The following is a 25,780-nucleotide window of genomic DNA, read 5'->3' on the forward strand; positions in this document are numbered from 1 at the left end:
ATAGAGCCTTGTTGGGCGGGGTGGCTCACACACACAATCCCAGCACTTTGGGAGGCTGAAGCAGGAGGACTGCTTGAGCACAGCAGTTCAAAACCAGCCTGGGTGACATAGGGAGATCCCGTCTCTACAAAATTAAAATTTAAAAATTAGCCAGCCATGGTGGTGTGTACCTGTAGTCTCAGCTATTTGGGAGACTGAGATGGGAGGATCACTTGAGCCCAGGAGGTCAAAGCTGCAATGAGCCATGATCACACCACTGCACTCCAGCCTGGGCAACAGAGCAAGACCCTGTCTAAAAAAAAAAAAAAAAAAAAAGTCTTCATCCAGCCTGTCACCAGCTTAATATGCCCTATGAAATAAGAAATGGCTTTTACATTCTTAAGATTGAAACAAATCAAAAGAATGTTTCATAACATAAAATTATGTAAAATCCAAATTTCAGGTTATCAAGTTTTACTAGAACACAGCCAGACTCATTTGTTTAATACTGTCTATGGCTAGTTTTGACAGAGACCACATGGCATGCAAATCCTAAAATATTTACAATCTGTCCTTTTATAAAATAAAGTATGGCAACCCTTGGTCTAGAGAATAAAACAAAGCCCATTCCTAAAAAATGGCTGGCAGATGCACCTCTTCAATCAACTTCTTTACTGCCTCAGAAACCCTCTTACTTGCTGAAGTGAATTTAAGTTACATTTCATTATTTTTCAGATCAGCTACTAAACCTGATTATGAAGACAACTCTGACATCTCTAAGTATGTCCACTGTATTACCTATAAATGCATGGGGCGAGGCTAGACAGCAAAATGCTGTGATTTTGGAAAACTGAAAGAGTGATAAGAGTCTTATAACAATGACAGGATTGCCTAAAAATTCCTCCCTACACTGAAGAGAAATCAATTGCCCTGAATTTTTTTTTAAAAACTCTTTGTTAACCCCAGAACAAGTGAAATGCAGCACACTATATCAATAGCTGCTTAAGATGGGTGGTATTAAACTACAGAGAAAATGTTCATAGGTTATTTTTTAAATAACCTGAAGGCTTAAGAAAAATGAAGGCTGGGAAACAAGGCCTAGATGTGTTTTCTTTCCTTTTTTTTTTGAGATGGGAGTATCGCTCTGTCACCCAGGTTGGAGTGCAGTGGTGCCATCTCAGCTTACTGCAGCCTCCACCTCTCGGGTTCAAGTGATTCTCCTGCCTCACCCTCCTGAGTAGCTGGGATTACAGGCGCCTGCCACCACGCCCAGCTAATTTTTGTTTTTTATTAGTAGAGATGGGGTTTCATCGTGTTGTTGGCCAGGCTGGTCTCGAACTCCTGACCTCGTGATCTGCCCGCCTCAGCCTCCCAAAGTGCTGGGATTACAAGCGTGAGCCACCGTGCCCGGCAGTGTTTTCTTCTTTTAGTTAGGATGTTGAACCTTTACTTGAGACACTAGGATACATGTTTACATAATTCATTTAATCAAGGAAGTATGGCTAGTTTAAAACAGCATCCTTGTGTACAAGGCAAGAATTAGTATTTGTGCTTGTTTCTCCCTGTTTTATATGAGGAAGAATCACAGTAATGAAAGAAGGATAATTACACAGACATCTTTTCAATTAGCATCAGAAATGGGCAGGGGCATGCTCTTTCTACACAAGCCTTTATCTACCTACCACACATGAGGCTATGTTGAAATAGGAGAAAAATATCCCTGCTGTTGATAAGGCAGCCCTAACCAAAAGGGACGGACACATAAATCAAGACAGGCCAGCAATGTGACTGTGCTTTTGATAGTGGAAATTAAATCTGACCATTAACTCTTTAATTCTCCAGATTCATCAAAGATGCCATTTACAGTTCCTAACTTTGAAGTACATAAATAGCTTCATCTGAACACAAACTTCTAGATACATGAAAAAAAGCTATTATGCCAAATTAATTCAATCTAACTAATTAGAGAGCAGGAAGTTCCTTCAATTATTTTATGTGCTGTCTGAGAAACACACTTGAATATGAGTACAGATTTCATTAATTGCAGTTCATTATTTTCCAGATTAGTTACTAAACTTGCATCAGAAGGTCAAAGACAGCAATTTTGTCAGCTGCCACCTCTTTCAGTGCAGTATTTTTGCATTTCTGGAACTCAGACAGAAATTGATTACAAACAAAAACAAATCTCCATAAAAATGAGAAACATAATTCCTTATGAATATGTTCAACCAAAAGATCTTGTAAATTTAAGAATATCTTTGTTTTTAAACCTTCTGAATAAACTGTTGACTTTCATCTTATAAAAAAAGATCCAGGAACCTTTTCATTTCCATTTGATAAACAATATGAAGATAAAGTAACAGGAAAATAATAACATCTTCACCTGAGAACCTGCTGATTCCAAAGAACAGGTTAATAAGCATCCAGGTTTTCATTAAAGCTTCTCTGCGGTTATGGGTCTGTATATCTTTGCATGAGGGAGGGAACTGAACATTCTTGTCTGAAAATGTCAAGGACACTCTAATTAAAAGTATTTTTTGATAATAATCATTCCTCCATTACACAACTTGTACCTCTTTTCCACTTAACATAACAAAATATAAGGAATGATTGGCAAAAACAGGACCCATTCTATTCCTTAGTCCTTACCTGGATTATTTTATCTTCTCATAAACTTTGTTTTTATTTTTTTGAGGCAGGTATGTGTCACCACACCCAAATACTATTTTTTTAATTTTTAGTAGAGACAAAGGTCTTGCTAAGTTGCCCAGGCTGGTCTCGAACTCCTGAGCTCAAGTGATCTGCCTGCCTTGGCCTCTCAAAGTGCTGAGATAAAGGTGTGAGCCACCGCACCCAGTCTAACTTCCTGTTTTTAAGTAAAAGAAATCCGCCCCCCCACCTTTTTTTTTTTAAAGACAGCCAGGCTGGGACGGCAGGATCCCTTGAGCCCAAGAGGTTGAGGCCACAGTGAGCTGTGATAGCACCATTGCACTCCAGCCTCGGTGACAGAACAAGAGCCCGTCTCAAAAAAAAAAAGAGTACCTTGCTATCTGTAAACCATTTTCCCACTGTCAGCTGTCACCATCCTCTCTGTTAATTTCATCTCTATGGCCCTAGGACCCTCCACTGCTTTAGCAAAACCATCCCTAACAATCCTTCCCTCCTCGGTGATGGTATCCCTTGAATGCTTATACAGTCAGCTCTCTTAGTCATTGTTTGGTGAAGCTATAAATAACTCCTTGAATCCTTCCTCATAAATCATTTTTGATGTTATTCTCTGAAACAATTCCAACTGGTCACTGCATTTCTAGTAGTAGTAAATCCAGAACCAAGTACAGTAATCTAAGTGTCATCTAATAATATCAAAGAGAGCCCAGGTTAGGGGCTGGGGTTTTGTTTAGATAGGATAGTGTGAGTTTCTGCATTATTATAACTTTTCAGAGAAGTTTTAAGTCTCCAAACTAAACTGGAATAAAAACATATGTGGGTGACTGAGGCAGGAGGATTACTTAAGGCCAGGAGTTTCAGATCTGTCTCAATTTTTTAAATAAAAAAAATTTTTTTTTTTAATTAGCTAGGCATCATCTCACATGCCTTTAGTCCCAGCTACTTGGGAGGCTGAGGCTAGAGGATCACCTGAGCCGAGGAGTTCAAGGCAGCAGTGAGCGATCATTGCACCACTGCACTCCAGCCTGAGTGACAAGTAAGACCTAGTCTCAAATAATAAAATAAAATAAAAAGCAGTTTCAGTATCTTTCATGACAGGTGGGAAATGGGAGACAAACGGTTTCAGGAAGTGTGTTATTAAACATGACCTGCTTGGTTTCCATGCTGATCCCCAAACCATTCGGGGTGTTTTGTTTTTGTGCTGTTTCACATTGTCACCCTTAAGCGATGTTAACTATCTGTCCTAAGTCTTTATGCCATATTAGTATCACTATTTCCCCCTTCCTATATTGTACTATTGATCCAGATTCCTTTTAGGCATATGAATGGACCTGTATTTTTCTGGATTTTATCTTGATGTTATCTAAACATTTAAATATCTGATATTGCTTATTTCACAACCATTTAATGGTCATAGACTATTGAAATTGGTGCACTAACAGGCACTAGCAAATAAAAATAAAGCACAAGACTCAAAACTGGAGAGGAAGGTTCCGGGTACTTGTGTATTTCTTTAAAGGTGCTGCTAAGTCCAGCACTGGATGCCTCACACAGGGCCACAGCCACACCAGTGTGTGCGCAGGGCAGTCCAGCCACCGTCATCAACATCCACTCTGCTTCAGGCTTACTTGATTGGTGACACAGAGGAAGGCCCTGGCCGCAGAGCCACTTTATTTCCATGATGTATGCAACACAGTCTCCCACAAACTCTTTGGTAGAAAGAGGGAGAAGTGTGGAGTGGAGAAGGTAGTTACTGGCTACATGGAACTGAAATGTGTTGGTCTGTCACTCTGTGGCTTGACAAGTGATGTCTACTTCTAGGTATAGAGCTCTGCCTTAGGCCTTATTATGTTCAATATTCCAATACTCTCAAATGCAGAGAGATTACAGCTTTAGAAGTGTGTGGACAGCCAGAATATATGCATTTTAAAAAAAAATTACTCAGAAAGATCTTGATATCCTGGGAATGTTAAAACATCAAAGATAAAAAATTCTAGGAATGAATCTGAAGTTCCTCATTATTCTCACACATCAATTAGACCACATAATAAAAGAGAAGTAGTAGTACAGTGACAAGAGTATCAACAGACAAAAACCTGGTGATGTTACCTGACCAACAGCACAATGAGCTAACACCTTTCAAGAACAAGCCCCACCAGCGCGGTCCCATGCTGCATCAGTAGCGTGATCATTTAGATGAGGAAGGAAACACTTCCACCATTTGCAAGCCCAGGGGGAACTCTCTCATTTCTGGACTCCTCACTTTAGGGAGGACCCTGGCGAGTCAACTGTAGAATGACAAAGTATTTCTCAGACGAGATGTGGGAGACTCATCTAGAGCTGTTAAGACGGGGGAGGGCTGAGAGAACAAAGATCCTAAGAGAGCTATCATCACTCCACTGCACTCCAACCTGGGCAACAAAGTGAGACCTTGTCACAAAAAAATAAATTAAAAAAAAAAAAAAACTTCTACATAATAATAGTTAAAACTTATTCAAATATTTATATAAGAAAATTATACATGTATATTTTGGCAGGGCACGGTGGTTCACGCCTGTAACCCCAACACGGTGGGAGCCCAAGGCAGGCAGATTACGACATCACGAGATTGAGAACATCCTGTCCAACATGGTAAAACCCCATCTCTACTAAAAATACAAAAATTAGCTGGGCATGGTGGCAGGCACCTATAATCCCAGCTACTCAGGAAGCTGAGGCAGGAGAATCGCTTGAACCTGGGAGGCAGAGGTTGAGTGAGCTGAGATCTCACCATTGTACTCTAGCCTGGGCAACAGAGCGAGACTCCGTCTCAAAAAAAAAAAAAGTATATATTTTAAAGGATATAATACTCACTTCATCCAAAATGATGGTTATTAGTTTCTCAAGTGCCCATGAAGGATTAAAGATGCTTACTTAAAGAATGTCTGCTAATCTAAACATCTTAAAAATAGGGTCTTGTTGGGCAGGGTGGCTCACATATACAGTCCTGGCTCACATATACAATCCTCCCCACTCCCTTTACTTCCTGGTAAGAACAAACTCTGAGGCAAAGATTGGTTGGAAAAATGATGATCTCGTTCCTGTAGGACCCCCAGGAGGGGCAGTAGAGATTATTTTAGAAGTTCAAACTTCAAACTGTAGGTATCAAATCTGATTTTCAAGTGCATGGAACTCCATTATAATAATAAAGCTTACTATTTTTAAAAAATGAGGAACACTAAAGGAGTCTAGCCAATACAGCATTTTTCTTCTTCCTGTTATTTGCAATTCCACAGGCACTAAAATGCCCTTTTCAAAGATGAAACACACTTCAGAGCACAAGTGAAAGCATAAAGCATATTCAAAGTATATTTCAAGTATGCTTCACTTGGACCCTGAAATGTGACCCAGGTAAGAAAAACAGTTTTCTTGACATTATCATCTACAGTTCTAATGTATTTCTCACAGAGCTTTAGTAGCGATGGTCAGTGAAAATGAGATAACCAAGATCATCTCTGATCAACTAAATCCAAAATGAAAAGCTAAGATTTTTCTCTCCTTTGGAAATGTTCTTTAGCACTTCCACCAACCTAGGAAAGAAGGTTCTTAAATACGTCTTCATCCCTCTAATCCCCACTCAGCCGTGCTTCTTTCACCTCTAAGCTGTAAACACAGTCCTGTCTACCACTGAGTAACACTTGGGACCCACAGTCTAATATTATAGTCTGGGCACAGTGGCTCATGCCCATAATCCCAGACACTTGGGATACCAGGCAGGAGGATCACTTGAGCCCAGGAGTTCGAGACCAACCTGGGCAACACAGTGAGACTGTCTCTAAAAATAAAAATTTTTAAAAAGTTAGCTGGGCGTGGTGGAGCGTACTTGTAGTCCTAGCTCCTTGGGAGACTGAAGCTGGAGGATTCCTTGAGCCCAGGAGTTCAACACTGCAGTCAGCTATAATCGTGCCACTGCACTCCAGACTGGGCGACAGACCGAGAACCTGTCTCTAAAATAATATTATTATAATTTGTTCACATGTCAAACAATAGACATTTTGCATCTTCTATGCACCAGGCACCATTTTGGCACAACAAGTCCTGCCCTCAAGGAATATTGTGGAGAGGGATAATTGATAAACATATAAACCTAACAATAACTCCTGATAAAAAGGTTAGAAATGGGACAGGTGCGGTGGCTCACACCTGTAGTCCCAGCACTTTGGGAAGCTGAGGCGGGTAGATCATTTGAAGTCAGGAGTTCAAGACCAGCCTGGCCAACATGGTGAAACCCCATCTCTACTAAAAATACAAAAATTAGCCAAGCGTGGTGGGGTGGCGAGTGCCTGTAATCCCAGCTACTCAGGAGGCAGAAGCAGGAGAATCCCTTGAACCCGAGAAGTGGAGGTTGCAGTGAGCCAAGACTGCGCTACTGCACTCCAGCCTGGGCAACAGAGTGAGACTCCGTCTCAAAAAAAAAAAGAAAAAGAAATGGTAATGTAGTGCCTGCGTGTATGGTGGAAGCTGTTCTGGTGTGGCCGTTCAAGAAAGCCCACTCTAGACTCAGACGTCCTTCCTCAGAGTGGCCTTTCCTGACTGTTCCATGGGAGGCCTTTGGGAAGAGCAGGGTGGCAGGGCCAGCACCAGAGCTCTCCAGACTGAAGGTGCTTCGCGTGCTCACAGGCTAAAAAGGCAACTTATCTGACTTAGTACTGGTGAGCGAATAAAGAAGAATGAAGATTCAAGACCGGGGACAGGCCCTGCAGTGCACTGTGAGCCACAGTGAGAAATTCACATTTCACTCCTTTCAGTGGGAGGAAGTGGAAGGTGTCACGCCACTGACGACTGTAAGGCTGTGAAAGACCATTCTGGCTACTCTGTTTAAACAGCTAAAGCCACGGAACTGAATGAAATTTATGCATGGAAGGAAACAGGTTTAAAAACAAAAGAGAGCCTCCCGGTTGTAGCTCTGGGCGCTGGATGTAAAAACTTGATGGAATCTACAGTCCCAGGAGAGGATCAAGGACCAAGGGAAGGGAAGCCAGGGAAAGGAAGTTGCACTGAAGCCTGGAGATGGAAGTGTTTCCAGTGTTATGTTGACACAAAGTCTGCACCATGAGGACAAGGCAGCATGGACAAGGGGGAGCTCCCTGGTGACCCTGAGAAAAGGCAAATGCCTTCCAAGGAGCAGAGTTCTCACAAACCAACTGGAATGCTCTGGCTCTATTACCAGGTATCTTCATCAAGACCAGTTTTAGATTTATATACTTTATATTTTTTTATTTTTATTTATTTTGAGACAGAGTCTTACTCTGTCACCCAGGCTGGAGTGCGGTGGCACGATCTTGGCTCATTGTATCCTCTGCCTCCCGGGTTCAAGTGATTCTCACGCCTCAGCCTCCTGTGTCACTGCGACTACAGGATTATGCCTGGCTAATTTTTGTATTTTTAGTAAAGACAGGGTTTCACCGTGTTGGCCAGGTCTCAAACCCCTGACCTCAGGTGAGCCACCTGCCTTGGCCTCCCAAACTGCTGAGGTTACAGGTGTGAGCCACTGCACTCAGCCATATATTTTATATTTTTATGAAATACAAAATATATGTATGAGGCCAGCTTTCCCAAACCTTTGCTCATATGTGCTCAAACAATAAATGACCAACTGGAGTAAATGAATAAAAGTTGCTTAAGAAATCTTCCACATATTTCGCCGGGCGCGGTGGCTCAAGCCTGTAATCCCAGCACTTTGGGAGGCCGAGACGGGCGGATCACGAGGTCAGGAGATCGAGACCATCCTGGCTAATACGGTGAAACCCCGTCTCTACTAAAAAATACAAAAAACGAGCCGGGCGATGAGGCGGGCGCCTGTAGTCCCAGCTACTCGGGAGGCTGAGACAGGAGAATGGCGTGAACCCGGGAGGCGGAGCTTGCAGTGAGCTGAGAGCCGGCCACTGCACTCCAGCCTGGGCGGCGGAGCAAGACTCCGTCTCAAAAAAAAAAAAAAAAAAAGAAATCTTCCACATATTTCAAGGTAACCTCTAACCTGGGCATTCTAAATTATTCTCCAATCACTACATTTGTTTCTAAACACACTGTTGTTCCTCTCACATCCAGAGAGAGCTAATCACTCACTGCCAACACAGTAAGAGAGTAAGTTCTACAGGTAGCAGGTGATGTGACTTGCTACAAGCAAAACTGAAAATAGCTTTAAAGGAGAATGGTAACGATGGCAGGCTGACTCCATGACTTCCAGCGTGATTCCAATTTCCTCCAACCTACGTGACTGACTTCACCAAACAGCAACTAACAATACTGGATAGCAGACTTCACTGGATAAAAATAAAAATCACCACAGGCACTTATAAATGCAGATTACAAGGTCTCTCCAAGTTAGCTATGGGTTCCCAGGGCAGGCCGAGAAACTGTTTTTTAAAACAGCTCCCTTGATAAATCTGACAGACAGTTCATGAATCACACTTTGTGAAACAATGATGCAGAAGTTTAGAACTGAATAACACACACAATAATGACCCACTGGTTCAGTTCTGGTGGATCTCTGGGGGGAAAAAAAACACCAGGAAAAATAATCACTGCCTATCTCAGTCCCTGCAGGACTTAGCTCCTGCAGTCACAGATTCATTTCACTAACTCTCAAGCCCCACCATGTGCCTAAATACAATTTAAACAGCTGCAAAATCTTGGTTTTAATTTTACCATCTACTGTGTATGCTTATTTATATGCTTAGATAAAGCTAGAATTTTAAAAATTACATATCTGCATGGCAGCCTGATAAAACTAATTCCTTCTCCCCTGAATATATGCATTCATACACTTAGAGAATTCTTTAAATAGTTAAGTCTCAGACAACTCACTTGGATTTCTGCAACTCGAATGTTTAGAAGAACGTGGAGAAACTGATGTCAAAAGACCTATTTGGACAACAGAACTTGCTCTGTATGTGTTTTTGAATGAGTATAAATAAATCCTCATTTATCATTTTCTGCTGAGTTAACACCTATATAAGGCTGGAAATTGCATTTCCAATGGGGTTCCCATTCACTATTGCATAAGAGCAGCTTCCTGACTGTTTAGAAAACCTTTTCGCATTCGCTCTAACACTTACCCTAGGGCTGGGTAAAGAGTTTTAAGAAAAACGGAAGTAAGACAGGTGTTCACTTTTCAGTGAAAGAACAGGTTATCCACAGTAGAGAAAACAGAGGTTGAGAGGGAAGGGCACTCATGATACAAAATTGTTTGAAAAAAGAAATGAAATCAAGAAATAAAAATAGAATTACATTTTCTACTTGGCAATACACAAACAACACTAAGTGCACTTCATAAATTTTACTACTGTTGCTCTAAGTAATATTACCATAAATCACATTAGCAGTGTCCTTGGCACTTTTTAAAAGCAGAAAGGAGGGAGTGTGTCTGTAAGTTTAAACAGCTCTGTTATCTCTGAAGAGCGTGGAGGAGAAATGACTGACAGCTATTCCTGGGTTTAAAAACCCAGTTTAGCCCCCACCCGCGAGGCTGCGCCTCCACCTCCAGCCAATTTGGCGCAACACAGAGCACCGGTTTATCAGAAAAACGTGCACGGCTGCTTTCTCAGTGCTTTTTACCTGGTGTGCGAGCGGAGATGGCCGCTTGCCCCTCTTCTCATCGCGGACAGGAAAAAGAGACTTGAGGAGCTTTGGCATCTGCGGCACGAAGGATTTGACGGGATTCAAGTAGGATGCTGCGAGGTTACTGAGTCCTGCCCATATTACAGGGGAAAAAGATAAAACATATACAATTACATAGACATCTTTTCCTGTACATTTGCCAGACATCACTTGTCAGCAAATCTAACAAAAACCAAAGGTATCCTTAAAAAATATTAGGAAAACACAGTATTATTGTAGTTTCCGTAATTTCCCTCAAACATAGTAATGTCCCTTTTTCAATTAAATAGCAGTAACTGGGGTGCTGCCAAAATGCTCTAGTGCCAAAATGCTCAGTGTTCCTATCAGCATCAGAACAGCAATTCACCTCTATCCTGTCAATAATTGGCACAAGCATTCACTTCTGCCCTAGAATAAAATGGTATTGATTTTTAAGTCACACTGCCAATGACACACATGTATAGCTCTCTGTCTAGACTTTAAGCTCTTTGAAGTCAGGGACTATGTCTTATTCAATCTAATTTTTCATAACTATTTACTGAAGGACGATGATGAAACTGACCTTTTGGGAAAAGGGTAAACAGTAGTGTTTGAGTTATTTATTACAAGTCAGGGAGGGATGCCCTGAACAACTTACATTCTTATCTGCTGTTAATTTCCAAAGGCTGGGATCAGAGGTATAAATAGGTCATACTTATGATATACTAAGATTTCTTCCCCCTATTAATTTATAGTAAAATCTAATCCCAAGTCATAAGTGATGAAAAGCTGTATTCACATAACATTTAGAAATGAACAAGCAAGTCATCTTAAGGAATACATTTGCCTTAACAGATGCACACAACTCCCCACAGATCTCTACTCCACACTAACCCTGAAAGGATTCCAAATTTACTGGCAATTCAGTTGGTAAATGGATGGATACAGCTGTAAGGTTTCTACATTTTACATAAAGCAGTAGAATATTAAGTGTAAGCATACTGCAAAAAGTTAAGGATGTACACTGTAATCATGAGGGCGACCACTGAAAAATAAAGCAAAGAATGGCTACACCGTGCCAAGAGATAGATACGTCATACCTCAGTTTAGAAAAGTCCAATTATTTACAGCAAGACAAAAACAAGGATGAGAAAAATAAAAGAGGGGAGACAGAAAATAAAATAAGTTTAAGATGAATAAAGATCCAAAAAGATACAATTATTTCAAAGATGAGGAAAAAAATTACAATCTAGAGTTCTTTATCAAATTAACATTCTAGAGTACTGATAATCCCTCATTAAGTACAAATCTAGCCAGTAATGAATCAAAGGCCACACATATCACTAAATGAGACCATCAGACATTATGTGTCTCCAACCTCCCCACCACACATCCACACCCAACCACCCTACCACCCTACCACACACATCCTTCTCAAATCAGCTGAATTGAATCAAGAATCTAGCCCTAACTACCAGTTCACAGGCAATAAAGGGGATAGAACTGCGTTTCAACAGTCTCACGGGAACACAACAGGAAAAAATAAGAATGAACAGAGTCTGCTGTGCAAGAACCTGGCCTACTGTACTAGTCTACCGTATAAGAACCTAGTTTCTTCAACAAACACAATGCATGGTTGTGAAGTATTTCTCACCAGTAAAAAATAAATGACTAATGCAAGCAACAATCTGGAAGAATTTAACATATATGGGAAGCAAAAGAGACAGACACAAAAAGGGCATACATCGTATTGGCTCCATTTATGAAACTGCAGAAGTAATCTAGAGAAGTAGTCATCAGAACACTGGCTGCCCACAGGGAGTGGGAATTAACTGGAGTCATGTCAATGTCCTACATTTTCACTGGGGTATGAATCACATGGGTATATACAAATACATTTGGTAAAACTTATTAAATATGACCCACAGTCAACAAAGGAGTCAATAAAAGTAGACCATGAGATGTCTAGACACTGGATTTAATAGAAAATGACTGTAAGGCAGCTTTCTTAACCAAGTCCAATGATGCAAAGGAGAATACAGTCTTGACAAGTGCACAGACCGGGAATATCAGCAGAGAAATTAAAACCAGAAAAGCAGCAGCAAATGGAAATTCTAGAACTGAAAAAAAAAAAAAAAACAAAATGACTGAAATGAAAAAAATTCCCTGGATGTGCTGAACAGAGCACTGGAAATCACAGGAAAAAAATTATCCAACTAGAAAAAATAAAATTAAACGATTACAAAAAAAAAAAAAAGAATAGAGCCTCTGTGACCTGCAGGACAATATTAAACAATCTAACCTGTGAGTAATTAGATTCTCAGAAGGAGCAGAAAGAGACAAAAGGATTGGGGGAAAAGTTTTAATGAATAATGTCTAAACATTTCTCATAATTGCTGAAAAACATCAACTGACAGATCCAATAACTTGATAAGCAAGTTAAATACTAAGAAAACAATACCTAAGCAAATCATAGTACAATTGCCACAGATAAAGAGAAACTTCTGAAAGCAGGCAAACTAAACAAAGATAACACACTGAGTGGGAAGTGACAGATGATGGCTGAATTCTCAGCAGAAAAGAAGGGGCTGGAGATGAGGAGATGTCTTTGAAGTGCTGGGAAAAAAAACCTCCAACTCAAGAGTTCTCTATCCAGTGAAAATATTCTTCACAACAAAACAAAACAGTGAAATAAAGATACTTTCAAAAAAGGAGAGCATTTTTCTCCAGTACGACTGTACTCTAAGAAATACTAGGCTGGGTGCAGTGGCTCACACCTGTAATCCCAGCACTTTGGGAGGCCGAGGCGGGTAGATCACCTGAGGTCAGGAGTTGGAGACCAGCCTGACCAACATGAAGAAACCCTGTCTCTACTAAAAATACAAAAATGAGCCCGGCGTGGTAGCGGGCGCCTGTAATCCCAGCAACTCGGGAGGCTGAGACAGGAGAATCGCTTGAACCCAGGAGGCAGAGGTTGCGGTGAGCTGAGATTGGGCCACTGCACTCCAGCCTGGGCAACGAGTAAAACTCCGTCTCCCCCCAAAAAAAACAACTACTTCTTCAGGCTAGAAAGAAATAAAATCAGATTAAAATAAGACCATCAGGAAGGACTGGATACTGCCAGAAATAATCTGAAAAATAAATAAATAAATAAGAGATTATCCATTTTTTTTGTATTCTCTGAAAAGTAGCTTTTTTTTTTTTTTTAAGACAGAGTCTCACTCTGTCACCCAGGCTGGAGTGCAGTGGCATGATCTTGGCTCACTGCAACCTCCGCCCACCTCCCAAGTTCAAGCGATTCTCCTGCCTCAGCCTATTGGGACTGCAGGTACCAGTCACCACGCCTGGCTAATTTTTGTGTTTTTAGCAGAGAGAGGGGTTTCACAATGTTGACCAGGCTGGTCTTGAACTCCTGACCTCAGGTGATCCACCTGCCGTGGCCTTCCAAAGTGGTGGGATTACAGGCATAAGCCACTGCGCCAGCCTAAGCTTTTTTTTTTTTTTTTTTTGAGAAAGGATCTCACTCTGTCGCCTAGGCATGAGTACAGTGATGCAGTTGTGACTCACTGCAGCCTCAACCTCCCAGGTTCAGGTAATTCTCCCACTTCCGCCTCCTGAGTAGTGGGACTACAAGTGTGTACCACCACACTTGGCAGATTTTTCTATTTTTTTGTGGTGACAGGGTTTTGGCCTTGTTGCCCAGGCTGGTCTCAACTAACCCACATCTTGGCTTCCCAAAGTGCTAGGGTTACAGGTGTGAGCTACTGCACCCGGCCTACAAGTGGCTATTTTAAAGCAAAAAGAATAATGTCATAGAGTGAGGTTTATAACACCTATATATGTAAAAGATGAAACAACAGTACAAAATAAGGGGCCTAGAGGAACAGGTCAATGACTTACACTGTTGCGTGGTTCTTGCATTGTGAGGTGAGGGATGACATCATATGAACTCTAAGCAGATTTGGTAAGTTAAGGATGCCAAGTAGGGTTTCTGAGCAAAGAATTTAGCAAACAAATACAGGTGTCCAAAAAAGCAAAAAGAGGAAATAAATGAGATACGAATTGTTTTTTATTAACCCAAAAGAAGGTAAATAAGGAGTTACAGTGAAACAAAAAACAAAATGGCCAAGTAGAAAACCAATAATAACATGGCGGACCAGAATGGGAGGCACTGGAAGGGGTGAAGCATGCCAATTAAAGGGCAGGAACTATGAGATGAGGTTCCGAGGGAAATAACTGGACCCAAACAGATGTTGTCTATAAGGCAATCACTTTTAATTTAAAGACAAATACAGGCTACAATTTTAAAAGCTGAGAAAAGATACATCGTGCAAACAGTGAATAAATTTGATGCAGTTATATATAAATGATAGGTAAGAGAGATTTCAAGATAAGCATATTCCCAGAGATAAAAGGGACATTTCATAATAGAAAGGTCACTCCATCAGGAAGATATAACAATCTTAAATGTGTGTGTACCTAATTATCAGTTTCTAAATGAATGAAGTAAAAACTGTTATAAAGGGAAATACAGATAATTTTCACAATCATATTTGGATATTTAAGGCCCTCTCAAGAATTGACAGAATAGGACTCCACCAAATCAGCGAAGATCCAGAGGATTGGGACAAGGCGATAAACCACAGTGACCTAATCAGATATACATAGAACACCATGTCCCCAAACACAACAGTGCACATAGAATATTAACCAAGATAGAACACAATCTGGAATACAGATTACCCCCAAATATAAAAAAGAATTAATGCTAGTTGATAAGTCATGGATCAAAGCAGCAATCAGAGGGAAATTTTAAAACACTGAATAGAATGAAAATGAAAGCACAACATAACAAAATACGTAAAATGCAGAAAAATTTAAAAATACAATTGCAATACAAAAATTAACAAAGCCAAAAACTGGTTCTGAGATTAATATATCTGATAAACTGGTCAGAAAAGTATTCAAAACAGAAAATAAAAATTATCAGTATCAGAATAAAAAGAAGGAATATCACAAGAGATCCTGTAAGTATTTAAACAATAAGGTAAAATAGCCAGGCACGGTGGCTCATGCCTGTAGTCCCAGCACTTTGGGAGGCCAAGGCGGGTGAATCACAAGGTCAGAAGATGGAGACCATCCTGGCTAACATGGTGAAACTCCCATCTCTACTAAAAATACAAAAAGTTAGCTGGGCATGGTGGCACATGCCTGCAGTCCCAGCTACTCAGGAGGTTGAAGCAGGAGAATCACTTAAACCCAGGAGGCGAAGGTTGCAGTGAGCCGAGATCATGCCACTGCACTCCAGCCTGGATGACAGAGTGAGACTCCGTCTCAAAAAAAAAAAAAAAAAGTAAAGTGATGTTTATGAAAATAAACTTAATAATCTAGATAAACTAAGAAACTCCTTGAAAAAAATATAACCTATGATAGATGACTCAAAAGGAGACACAAAGATCTAGATATTCCCATACTAAAGAAACTTGCCGGGCATGGTGGTTCACGCCTGTAATCCCAGCACTTTGGGAGGCTGAGGCAGACAGATCACCTGAGATCAGGAGTTTGAGACCAGCCTGGCCAACATGGTGAACCCTCATCTCTACTAAAAATACAAAAATTAGCCAGGCGTGGTGGCGGGTGCCTGTAATCCCAGCTACTCGAGGGGCTGAGGCAGGAGAATCGCTTGAACCTGGGAAGGGAAGGTTGCAGTGAGCCGAGATCGCACCACTGCACTCCAGCCTAGTTGACAGAGCAAGACTCCATCTCAAAAAAAAGAAACTCAAGTCATAATTTAAAATCTCTCCACAAAGAGGATTCTAGGCCTGGATCATGTAACTAAGGAATTCCATGAAACATTTAAGGAAGAGGTAATACCAATCTTACATAAACTCTCCCAGAAAAAAAATGAGGAGAAACATTTCCCAAGTCATTTTATGAAGCCAACACAATCATAACAAAACCTAACAAAGACATGAAGATGAGAAGATACAACATTACAGATGTTTACTATAGAGCACATACACAAAAGTCCTTAACATAGAGGAGCAAAGAGAGTCCAGCAATGTACAGGCTAACACATCATGATCAGGCGGTATGTATTAGGGCAATGCAAGATCAATCCACCATTCCAGAGCCAATGGAACTCAACCAGTTAAGAGGAGAAATGAAGCACTTCGATGGACATTATCTAGTAGAACAGTGGCTGCCTGGCAGGAAACCCTAATTTAAACTTTCTGAAAGATGCTCAGATTTCTGACAGTAATTGACAAGTGAAAAGGTAACTTACCTGGATCTGGAGAATGATTATTTTGGGGAGAAACAGAGAGCGCGGGAGCAGGAGCTATTCCTCTGGAAACTGTGGTTTGGGATACATCCTGCTGACTTTCCCACCGGCCCTAGTAAAGACAAAATTGGCAATTGTGTTTCAAGTTATTCAACTAACCAAATAAAAAAAAATTACAGATACTCAAGAAAAAGCTTACATATTACTAAAGCTCCTTTGAATATAAGCTTGATTACATAAGCACTTTTTTTTTTTTTTTTCTGTTTTAAGAGGCAGGTTTCTCTCTGTCGCCCAGGCTGGAGTGCATGGGTGTGCCATCATAGTGCATGTAACCTCCAACGCTCAGACTCAAGCAATCCTCCCGCCTCAGTCTCCAGAGTAGTGGGGACTACCGGTACATGCCACCACAGGAGGCTAATCTTTTTATTACTTTTGTAGAGAGGGGATGTCACTATGTTGCCCATACTAGTCTCAAACTCCCAGCTTCAAGCAATCCTCCTGCCTTGGTCTCCCAAAGTGCTGTGATTACAGGTGTGAGCCACCATGCCTGACCAGCACTTTTCTCCTTGTCATCCTGCTTATTTTATTAATTTCCCCAACAACAGTAATGCCCCCCCCCACACATGTGGACAGCCCCTCCATACTGCAGTTTACAGTCTCCCCTTAAGCTCTGTCTTAACATGTTTTCTACTCTGTGCATCCTGTTGCCTCCCACAGAATAGACATATTCCTTCCGCAAATTCTCCCTTTGGTTCTGCTTTGAGACCACTTCTGCTCTTTTGCCTCAAGATACCCTTTTTCACTCAGTTCTCCACAGAAACCCACGAACAACTCTGTAGTCAGAGGGTGTCTCTTCTCTCTACTCCCAGACTGTGTTTCCACTCACTCACATATAGTGCATAACAGTAAATATTACCAAACTTCTCATTTTAAATAGATATTAAAGATATATTACAGTCAAACCCAAGTCAAATAATTACAAATTCTCAATGATGGAAGTCTCTGAATTATCAAATTTTATTGTACTCTCAACTTATTTGTAAATACTCATTAAAGACATTTCATCAGCTGATGGATTAAAAGACCATTCCAGGCTGGGCGTGGTGGCTCAGGCCTACAATCCCAGCACTTTGGGAGGCCGAGGCAGGCAGATTACGAGGTCAGGAGATCGAGACCATCCTGGCTAACACAGTGAAACCCTGTCTCTACTAAAAATACAAAAAATTAGCTGGGTGTGGTGGCGGGCGCCTGTGGTCCCAGCTACTCAGGAGGCTGAGGCAGGAGAATGGCGTGAACCTGGGAGGCAGAGCTTGCAGTGAGTGGAGATCGCGCCCCTGCACTCCAGCCTGGGCGATAGGGCGAGACTCCGTCTCAAAAAAAAAAAACCAAAACCAAAAACAAACCATTCCAAAATTCATGTTGAGCCATAAAAACAGTGATACCATCAAAGCACTTTTAACTTCAGCCCTATCTAGGGAAGAAATAAACCCCAAACGTTGCTTGCTTGTACTAAAACTGGTAAGAGATGAGACCAAATCTTTTAAATGCTTTAAGTTCCCTTTGATCCCCTGATAATCACTGACTTCTTTACCACTGGAGTTTAATAAACACATGAATATGAGTTTGAGCTAGCGCTGCACAGATGAATAACCCTAACGATTAACTCAAGGTTGTTTGTTTGTTTGTTTGAGACTGAGTTTCGCTCTTGTCGCCCAGGCTGGAGTGCAGCGGCGAGATCTCTGCTCACGGCAACCTCCGCCTCCCGGGTTCAAGCGATTCTCCGGCCTCAGCCTCCTGAGTAGTTGGGATTACAGGCATGCGCCACCATGCCCGGCTAACTTTGTATTTTTAGTAGAGATGGGGGGGTTTCTCCATGTTGGTCAGGCTGGTCCTGACCTCAGGTGATCCGCCCACCTCGGCCTCCCAAAGTGCTGAGATTACAGGCGTGAGCCACCAGGCCTGGCAAGTTTTCTTTACTAATTGCCCTGAACAGCAGGATGGGGACAGTGAGTTCTGCACTGCTCTTGAAGATGGATTGTGGAGGAAGGGCCTCTTAGGTTTCAGAAATGTATTGGAAACTCATCTGCTTTTAGTAGCAACCTAAGTACTGATCATAAAAATCAATAAGCCCTAAGTGATCTGGATCCTGTGTACCTCAGAGAATGCCACTTTTCCCTAGGAACTCTCTTAGCACTTGGTATCATTTTTTAAATTGGTGTGATGGTCAGGATTGATTAGGAAGCAAGGAGAACAAGAGAGACAGGAACATGTGATCAGTGAGACTGTGAGCTCTGAGATACTTGACCGGAGGTGCGCTGGCATCCCCATGAATCACACGCTGATTTACATACTTGAATGTTTTGTTAATTTCTGCATTTACATTTCATGATCTGTCTGGGAAACTGTGGCCTTGTGTACCCCGGGATATCACCATTAGGTGACTGAACAGAGGTCAGCCCTCCGTGGAGTTTCTCAGAGGAAGAAAAGCCACCTGCTTTGTGTACAGTGGTGAGCTCACACATGGCTGTTCTGAAGACAGCTTACTTAATTCGAGAGCATTTATTTTCATATTTTAGATTTTCTTTGTTTGGCAGCTGATATGGCTGCAGTCTGTCCCTAGGGAAAACTAAGCTGGTGATCTGGAGTCGGTACCTGGGCTGCTTGACGTAGAATTGGGCCAACAAGAAATCATGGAGGTACCACCTCTTCCCCAAGGCACACCCAGGCCCCGACGGCTTCAGGGGCAGTTCTTTCCAGCAGGCACCACCCAATCAGAACAGAGCAGTAACTCCATCTCATTTACTCAAATACTACAAGTGACAACATGAAAGGGACACAATGTGTAGATCCTAACAGCCCTGCGGAGCGTGACAAACGGAGACGCAGCTCACTCTGCCCTCTACCTGAATAGTCATCTTAACCTTGAGGAACCTCACATGCTCCCCCCCACCCACCTATTCTGATCCCACTGTTCTGAGACAGGGACCTCAAATCGCGCTGGGATGGAACAGGCTCTGCTGCAGAGGGAGCAACCAATGCGGATGCTAAACTGGATACCACGCGCTTCCCTCCTCCAGCTGATGCCTACGGATCTCTGCGGAAACGCTCCACTGGAATTACTTACTCGATTCTTCTCCTGCACTACACCTCCATCCTCTTGACAGAGGTGAAACCTGTTGTTCAGGGTCCGGCTACACACACTGTTCCCCAAGGACAACGCAATGACTATCTTCCCAATACATTGTATATGCTTGGCTGTCCTAGAGTTATCCTCCCTTTACTGAAATGTTGGGGCAGATAAAAAAAAAAAAAAGAAAAAGAAAAATGAAGCAACCCAGTTCAATGTACCTCACAGGGAGACGAACCCAGGACCATGGACTAAAAAGGACTTCGCAGGACGCTGGAACTTCTGGCTCTCTCAATAGCTCAGATCTAAAACTGAAAGAGTATGATATCCCTGTTTTACTTCTCCTCCAGTGATCTACACCCCTCCACCTGAAATCGAAAAAGATACATCTCTGATCTGTCTCCAACATCCTGCATGTCTACCCCACTTCAGAATCAGCCATGATACAGTTACACAAGAGGGAAGCTGGCTTCATTTTGGATCCTTACCCAGCTTTACTGCCATTAGGGCACATTTGTCCCCGCAGGCAGACTCAAAGAGATAAAATCCTAGTCGATACTGAAGTCACTGGTAGCCAGCACCATGCTCAGGGGCAAAATTGACGAGGTAAGAACACAGGAGGCACCGGGGGAGGGCCTGACTTGGTCCCCAGGCACCCCTGCAGTTTCCCCACTCCTGCTCCTCTGCCAGATACAAATTATTTGGGTTTTCTGGGAATGAGTCTGGTTTTGATCAGCAAAGTGACAAAAAGGTAAATAACGAGAAGTGTCAGTGACATTTCGGGTCCAAAGGCAGCTTCCACTGCAGCTGGAAGAGGAGTGACTCATGCTTGGCAGCTCCTCCCAGGGCTGCATGAAACCGTCACGGCTTTCAGGAAGGCGATGGAGCCAACACAAAATTCAATTCTGCTAACTGGATATTTGTTCACGCTATTGACTAATCTTAATTTCCTCAAAAACTCCAATCAAAAGATGACAAACATACAACCTTACCGACTTATTAAAACTAAAATTTCTCCTAAAATAACTTTGGAAATAAAAATGGTTTTGTCAAAAGCATTTGTCGCACTGCAGAAGACCTCAATGCATAGCTGAATAGCTGACCCCCCGGGGTGGAAAGACCAGTGACATGCCGAAATTCACCCTGCACCTCAACTTCAGCCAGTCTTGGCAGACACTCATAAAAAGCCTGCTAAGGTTTCATTATACCTACAGGAAATATCTGTACAATAATGACGAAACACCCGATAGCAATAAATAGCAACACTACTTCAATCAGGGATCGTATTTTATATTTTTAATTGAAAGACTTATCCCAAGAGTGATTTATTTTAGGCCCTATGGTGAATTTCGCATTTGGAATAGTTAACCAAACTATTTTTTAAAAATTAATTAGTTCATCAACTCAATCTTGGTGAAGTTCAGCAAAACAATTCCACTTTTCACATGTAGGGGCATCGACAAATAGAGGAATGGAAAGCAGGCTGGCCTTATTCCAAGTATTATTAGGCCAAACTGTGAGTTTGTCTTTAGAACCTAACCACTTCCCTCTCATCTCCCACACCCCTAATCCTATCACAGAGAGGGGCATCTGCCTCCCTGCCCACTTCACAATGTCTCTCATGCACCCAACTGAGAAATCTTTGCTATGATATTAACTGAAAACTAAGAGACCCTCACCAGAACCTCCCGGTGGCCTCTCTCTGCTTCTAACATTATTCCAACCTGACCTGACTGCTCCCGTGTGATGTGACACAGAACACACAGCACGACAGACCCTACCATCTACAGTTCTGATTTGTAATCAGCATCAGAGAGATGAACGTATGGATTAATGGAAGGGACCCCAAAAATGTCTGCAAAGCAGACATAACTAATGTCATTATAATTGTCAATGATTTCAAAATGTATTTTCTAGCATTCTCAGCATCATCAAGTCCAGCTTAAAATTATATTTCTGACTCAACTCTCCTGTACATTCAATATTTTCATGCAAAGAAACCAAGATGGTCCCACTGGGCACAATTCTGGTGTGAAAAGGTCACCCAGAGCACCTTCACCATGGTTTGCTCCACTCACCCTCACCCAAGCTTCCAGGTTTCCAAATGTTTATTATTATTTTAATATGAATTAACTCCAACTCCTCACATTCCAAGACCTTCTAAATCCAGTAGGATGCCTTAATTCCCGGTCTTTTTTGACAGATAAATACTTTTATAAACAGCCTTGGACCCAAGTAACAGGGAACATTTGCAAGGCATCACTTGTACTGGTTGTACCGACAGACAGACATACTGCCATAGGTATTTTTACAAAAGGGTGAGGGTTAGCGGATCACGAGGTCAGGAGATCAAGACCATCCTGGCTAACACGGATGGAAACCCCATCTCCACTAAAAAATACAAAAAATTAGCTAGGCGTGGTGGCAGGCTAATAGTCCCAGTTACTCGGGAGGCTGAAGCAGGAGAATGGCATGAATCCAGCAGGTGGAACTTGCAGTGAGCTGAGATCAAGCCACTGCACTCCAGCCTGGGTGACAGAGCGAGACTCTGTCTCAAAAAAAAAGGGGGGAGGGGGTTGAGGGTTAGTACAGTGTAGAATGTAGTCATCTTCTAAAAACTACAGTTAAAAATGCAGTCATAAGCTGGAGGTAAAAGCAAGCATGGTAAGTTTTAGAGAGTAGGATAGTGCTTGTATTCCACTCAGGAGGAAAGCCTAATGAATTCGTTATCTCTCCCTGGAGCTCTGAAAACTGAGGAATGCAGAAGTCCCCAAAAGAAAAAACAAACAAAAAAACCATGAGTCTGAGATGTCCAATACAACAATGTTTTCAGTATCTCTCCTTTGGGATTTTGTATGCAGGCTGTTAAGGAAAAAGCAACTGGAGACCTCCTCAAAACACTAACTACAGAAGAACAAAAACTTCCAACAAGTTAAAATGTTGGAAAATAAGACTTTAAGATCATCTCTTCATGTGGTCCAAAAGCCAAATAATATAAAAAGGTACACAGTGAGATGTCTCCTCCTACCTCTACCCTGACTTGCTGACCCACTGCATCCTCCCACCCCCATCCCCAGGCAGGTAAAGGAATGATGAATCCTTACAGCTTCTCATTTACATGCAGGCAAATCTATAAGCAACCCTCCCATTACAGACAGCAGTATATTGTTCTGCACTTCGTTTTTAATCACTATATCCTGGCAATCTTTTCATATACTTGAAAGGGTTCCTGGTCATTTTTACAGCTGCATAGTGTCCATTGTGTGTGTGTGTATAACAATGTTGCCAACAATGCCCTCGTACATATTACCTGTGTAAGCATTGCCGCGTTAAGGAGTTGTAGGATCCTGAGCATTCTGTGTGTTTAAACACTACCCCCTCCCGAGAAGTGCTGCTACAGGTGGCCCATAGCACTTTGATTTTAAGGCAATGCCACACAATATTTAAATATGTTTTTCCTTGTTTCATTTAAAAGGCCACAGGGAGAGTCTCTTGTTCCCTGCTGCTATGGGGGTAGAGGGGTGTTTCTCAAGAAAATACAATTTAAAACATTTTATTGTCCCTAATAATATTTCAGGATGCTGTATTTTAGGTAGGACCACTGTGAGTCCCTTCCACTGAAAATGGGGAAGCTGTTCTGCATCCCTTACAAGGGGATCTGGAACCAAAGTCCCTTGGGCTAGTCTTTTTCTCCTCTATCACCTGAACTTGCTCATCTGTTAAGGTCGATCCATACAACTCTGTTAAAGAACATTTCTGCTTCACTTCACCCTGTGGAGAAACAACAATTCTCCAATTCTGACATGCGGACATGCACCTAACTGGCTGAGCTGACACGTGGTGAGCCCCATGGTGCTGAGGCCCTGGTATCCATGGCAACCTTCCAGGCTTGTGGGTGCCAAAAGCTTCCACGGCTGAACTGGAAGCAAAGTTAGGACTGGCAGGCTGGCATCTCTGTCTCTCCTGACGTACTTCACCATTTCTCAGAGGATGAGACTGCCACGGTTGGGAGAGCCAGAGAGACCAAAATCTGACGAGGACCGCGAACCACTGCCATCCTTGAACAAAGGCACACGACCTTGTGAGCACTATGACCAGGGCTTGAGATGTACACGAAACAGTGCGGAGAGATGCATCCTTATGCCTGTGCTGGCACTGCCACAGGAGGGGCAGCCGAGCAGCCAGAACCCAGGCTTTCCTCATCTTCGCTAAGTTACCCAGGGACCCCAAGGAACCAAGAACCAGAAGTAGGAAGGTCCAGAAGCATTAACACAACTGTGTAACATTACAGTTACTTGCCTAATATGGTTTGTCCTGCTAACCCTCAGCCCTCAGCACAGAAGGCACCTTGCACAGGGACACAATGAGTGCTGCAGTGTTGCACCTGAAATGGTCTCCTCCATCCTCACCCCATGCTGTCTCTGAAGCATCTGGATGGAGTCCTTCCTAAAACACTCCTCCCCTGGACTGCTGAGACTCCTTTGGCCCTGGTGCCGCCACCTCAACGCCGTGGCCCTAAGCATCACCACTGCCTTGGCGCTCCCTAGCCAACCCAGCCCCTCACTGTCCCCACTATCCCCTTGGGCTCCCGAACCTGACTTCAACTCAGACACATGAGACCCTCAAAAATGGAACTGAATCATTTCTTCCCCAAGCCTGCCCTACAGTTCATCTCTCAGACCTATACACTGCCGTCCAAAACCCAACGTCACCCAAGTCCCTTCACATACTTGGCCTCTGCAGGATTCTAGAGTCCCCCTCTCAAACCCATCTGTGTCTCTCCTCCTCTCTCTAGCTATTTCTCCCCTAACCGGTCCCTCCATCCTCCAACTCAAAACCATTTTCCCCCATGTTTGCATTGATAACTGTATACATTTATACCATATAGTTTCCTAATGCAAAATTACACACCACAGCCAGGGACAGAGTGGGACTCAGCTGGACCATTAAAACAAACTTTCTAATTCAATTTTTCTGCTCTGTTTTCAATTCCTTCCATGGTGTTCAACTCCTCTGCCATTCGTTTGGCCATGACGTCAGGATGCCAAAAATAAGGCCCCACGTCTCTGGATTCTGCCCACAGACTCCCTCTTTTTTTTTTTTTTTTTATTTAAAAAAAAAAAGACAGGTTCTCTGTTACCCAGGCTGGAGTGCAATGTTGTAATCATAGTTCGCTGTGGCCTCAAACTCCCGGGCTCACATGATCCTCCCCCGCTTCAGCCTCGAGTGGCTGGGATTACAGGTGTAAGCCATCATGCCTAATTTTTAAAACTTTTTTGCAGAGAAGGGGACTCCCTATGTTGCCCAGGCTGGTCTCAAACTGCTGGGCTCAAGCCATCCTCCCACCCGGGCCTCCCAAACCACTGAGATTACAAGCATGAGCCACCGCACCCAGCCCATACGCCCTGTGCTTGACTCCCACCACATGTACTGTCAAGAACACAGCAAGCTGGTTCATCCAAGCCTTCCTTCATACAGATCCTTCTGTTCACAGTGTTCCTTCAGCTCCTTCCCTGCCTGTGTGGACCTCAACGTCATCCTTCAGGGAACGGCTTAAGAATGGCCTCTGCCCTGCAGCCTCCTGTGAGTCGTGTGTGAAGCCAGTGGGGGGTCCACGCCCTCTGCTGTGCCCTGGCTCGGTTCTAATAGTGCCTCTGCTCCTTTGTTCTATTTTTCTGGTGTACGTGAGGGACAGTACTTTTCTTTGAAGTAGATTCTATTATGTTCTGTTATTATATCCATTTAAAATAAGGAAACTGGGCACAGTTTTTTTGTTTTTTTTTTGGGTTTTTTTTTTGAGACGGAGTCTTGCTCTGTCATCCAGGCTGGAGTTCAGTGGCACGATCTTGGCTCACTGCAACCCCTGCCTCCCGGTTCAAGCAATTCTCCTGCCTCAGCCTTCTGAGTAGCTGGGATTACAGGCGTCTGGTACCAAGCCCAGCTAATTTTTGTATTTTTAGTAGAGATGGGGTTTCATCATGTTGGTAAGGCTGGTCTCGAAATCCTGACCTCAGGTGATCCGCTGGCCTCGACCTCCCAAAGTGCTGGGATTACAGGTCTGGCCAGAGTTTTCTTAACAGAAGAAAAGCAGAAGAATTTTGGCCACT

General features: G+C 42.6%; 1 protein-coding gene across 3 annotated transcripts in view; it reads right to left on the reverse strand.

Annotated features, from left to right (window-relative positions):
• The window catches only part of KIF13B (kinesin family member 13B), a 204,346-nt gene that overhangs the window by 16,369 nt on the left and 162,197 nt on the right, over positions 1-25,780 (reverse strand). For all 3 annotated transcript variants that reach the window (XM_033229868.1, XM_033229860.1, XM_033229876.1), the window contains exons 36-37: positions 16,550-16,658; positions 10,243-10,376 (exon numbers count right to left, since the gene is read on the reverse strand). In XM_033229868.1, coding sequence (XP_033085759.1) covers positions 10,243-10,376; positions 16,550-16,658 — 243 coding nt within the window. The remainder of the gene's footprint in view (positions 1-10,242; positions 10,377-16,549; positions 16,659-25,780) is intronic.

This window comes from Trachypithecus francoisi, unplaced genomic scaffold (genome assembly GCF_009764315.1).
Source record: "Trachypithecus francoisi isolate TF-2019V2 unplaced genomic scaffold, Tfra_2.0 Contig01440, whole genome shotgun sequence".
Classification (NCBI taxonomy): Eukaryota; Metazoa; Chordata; class Mammalia; order Primates; family Cercopithecidae; genus Trachypithecus; species Trachypithecus francoisi.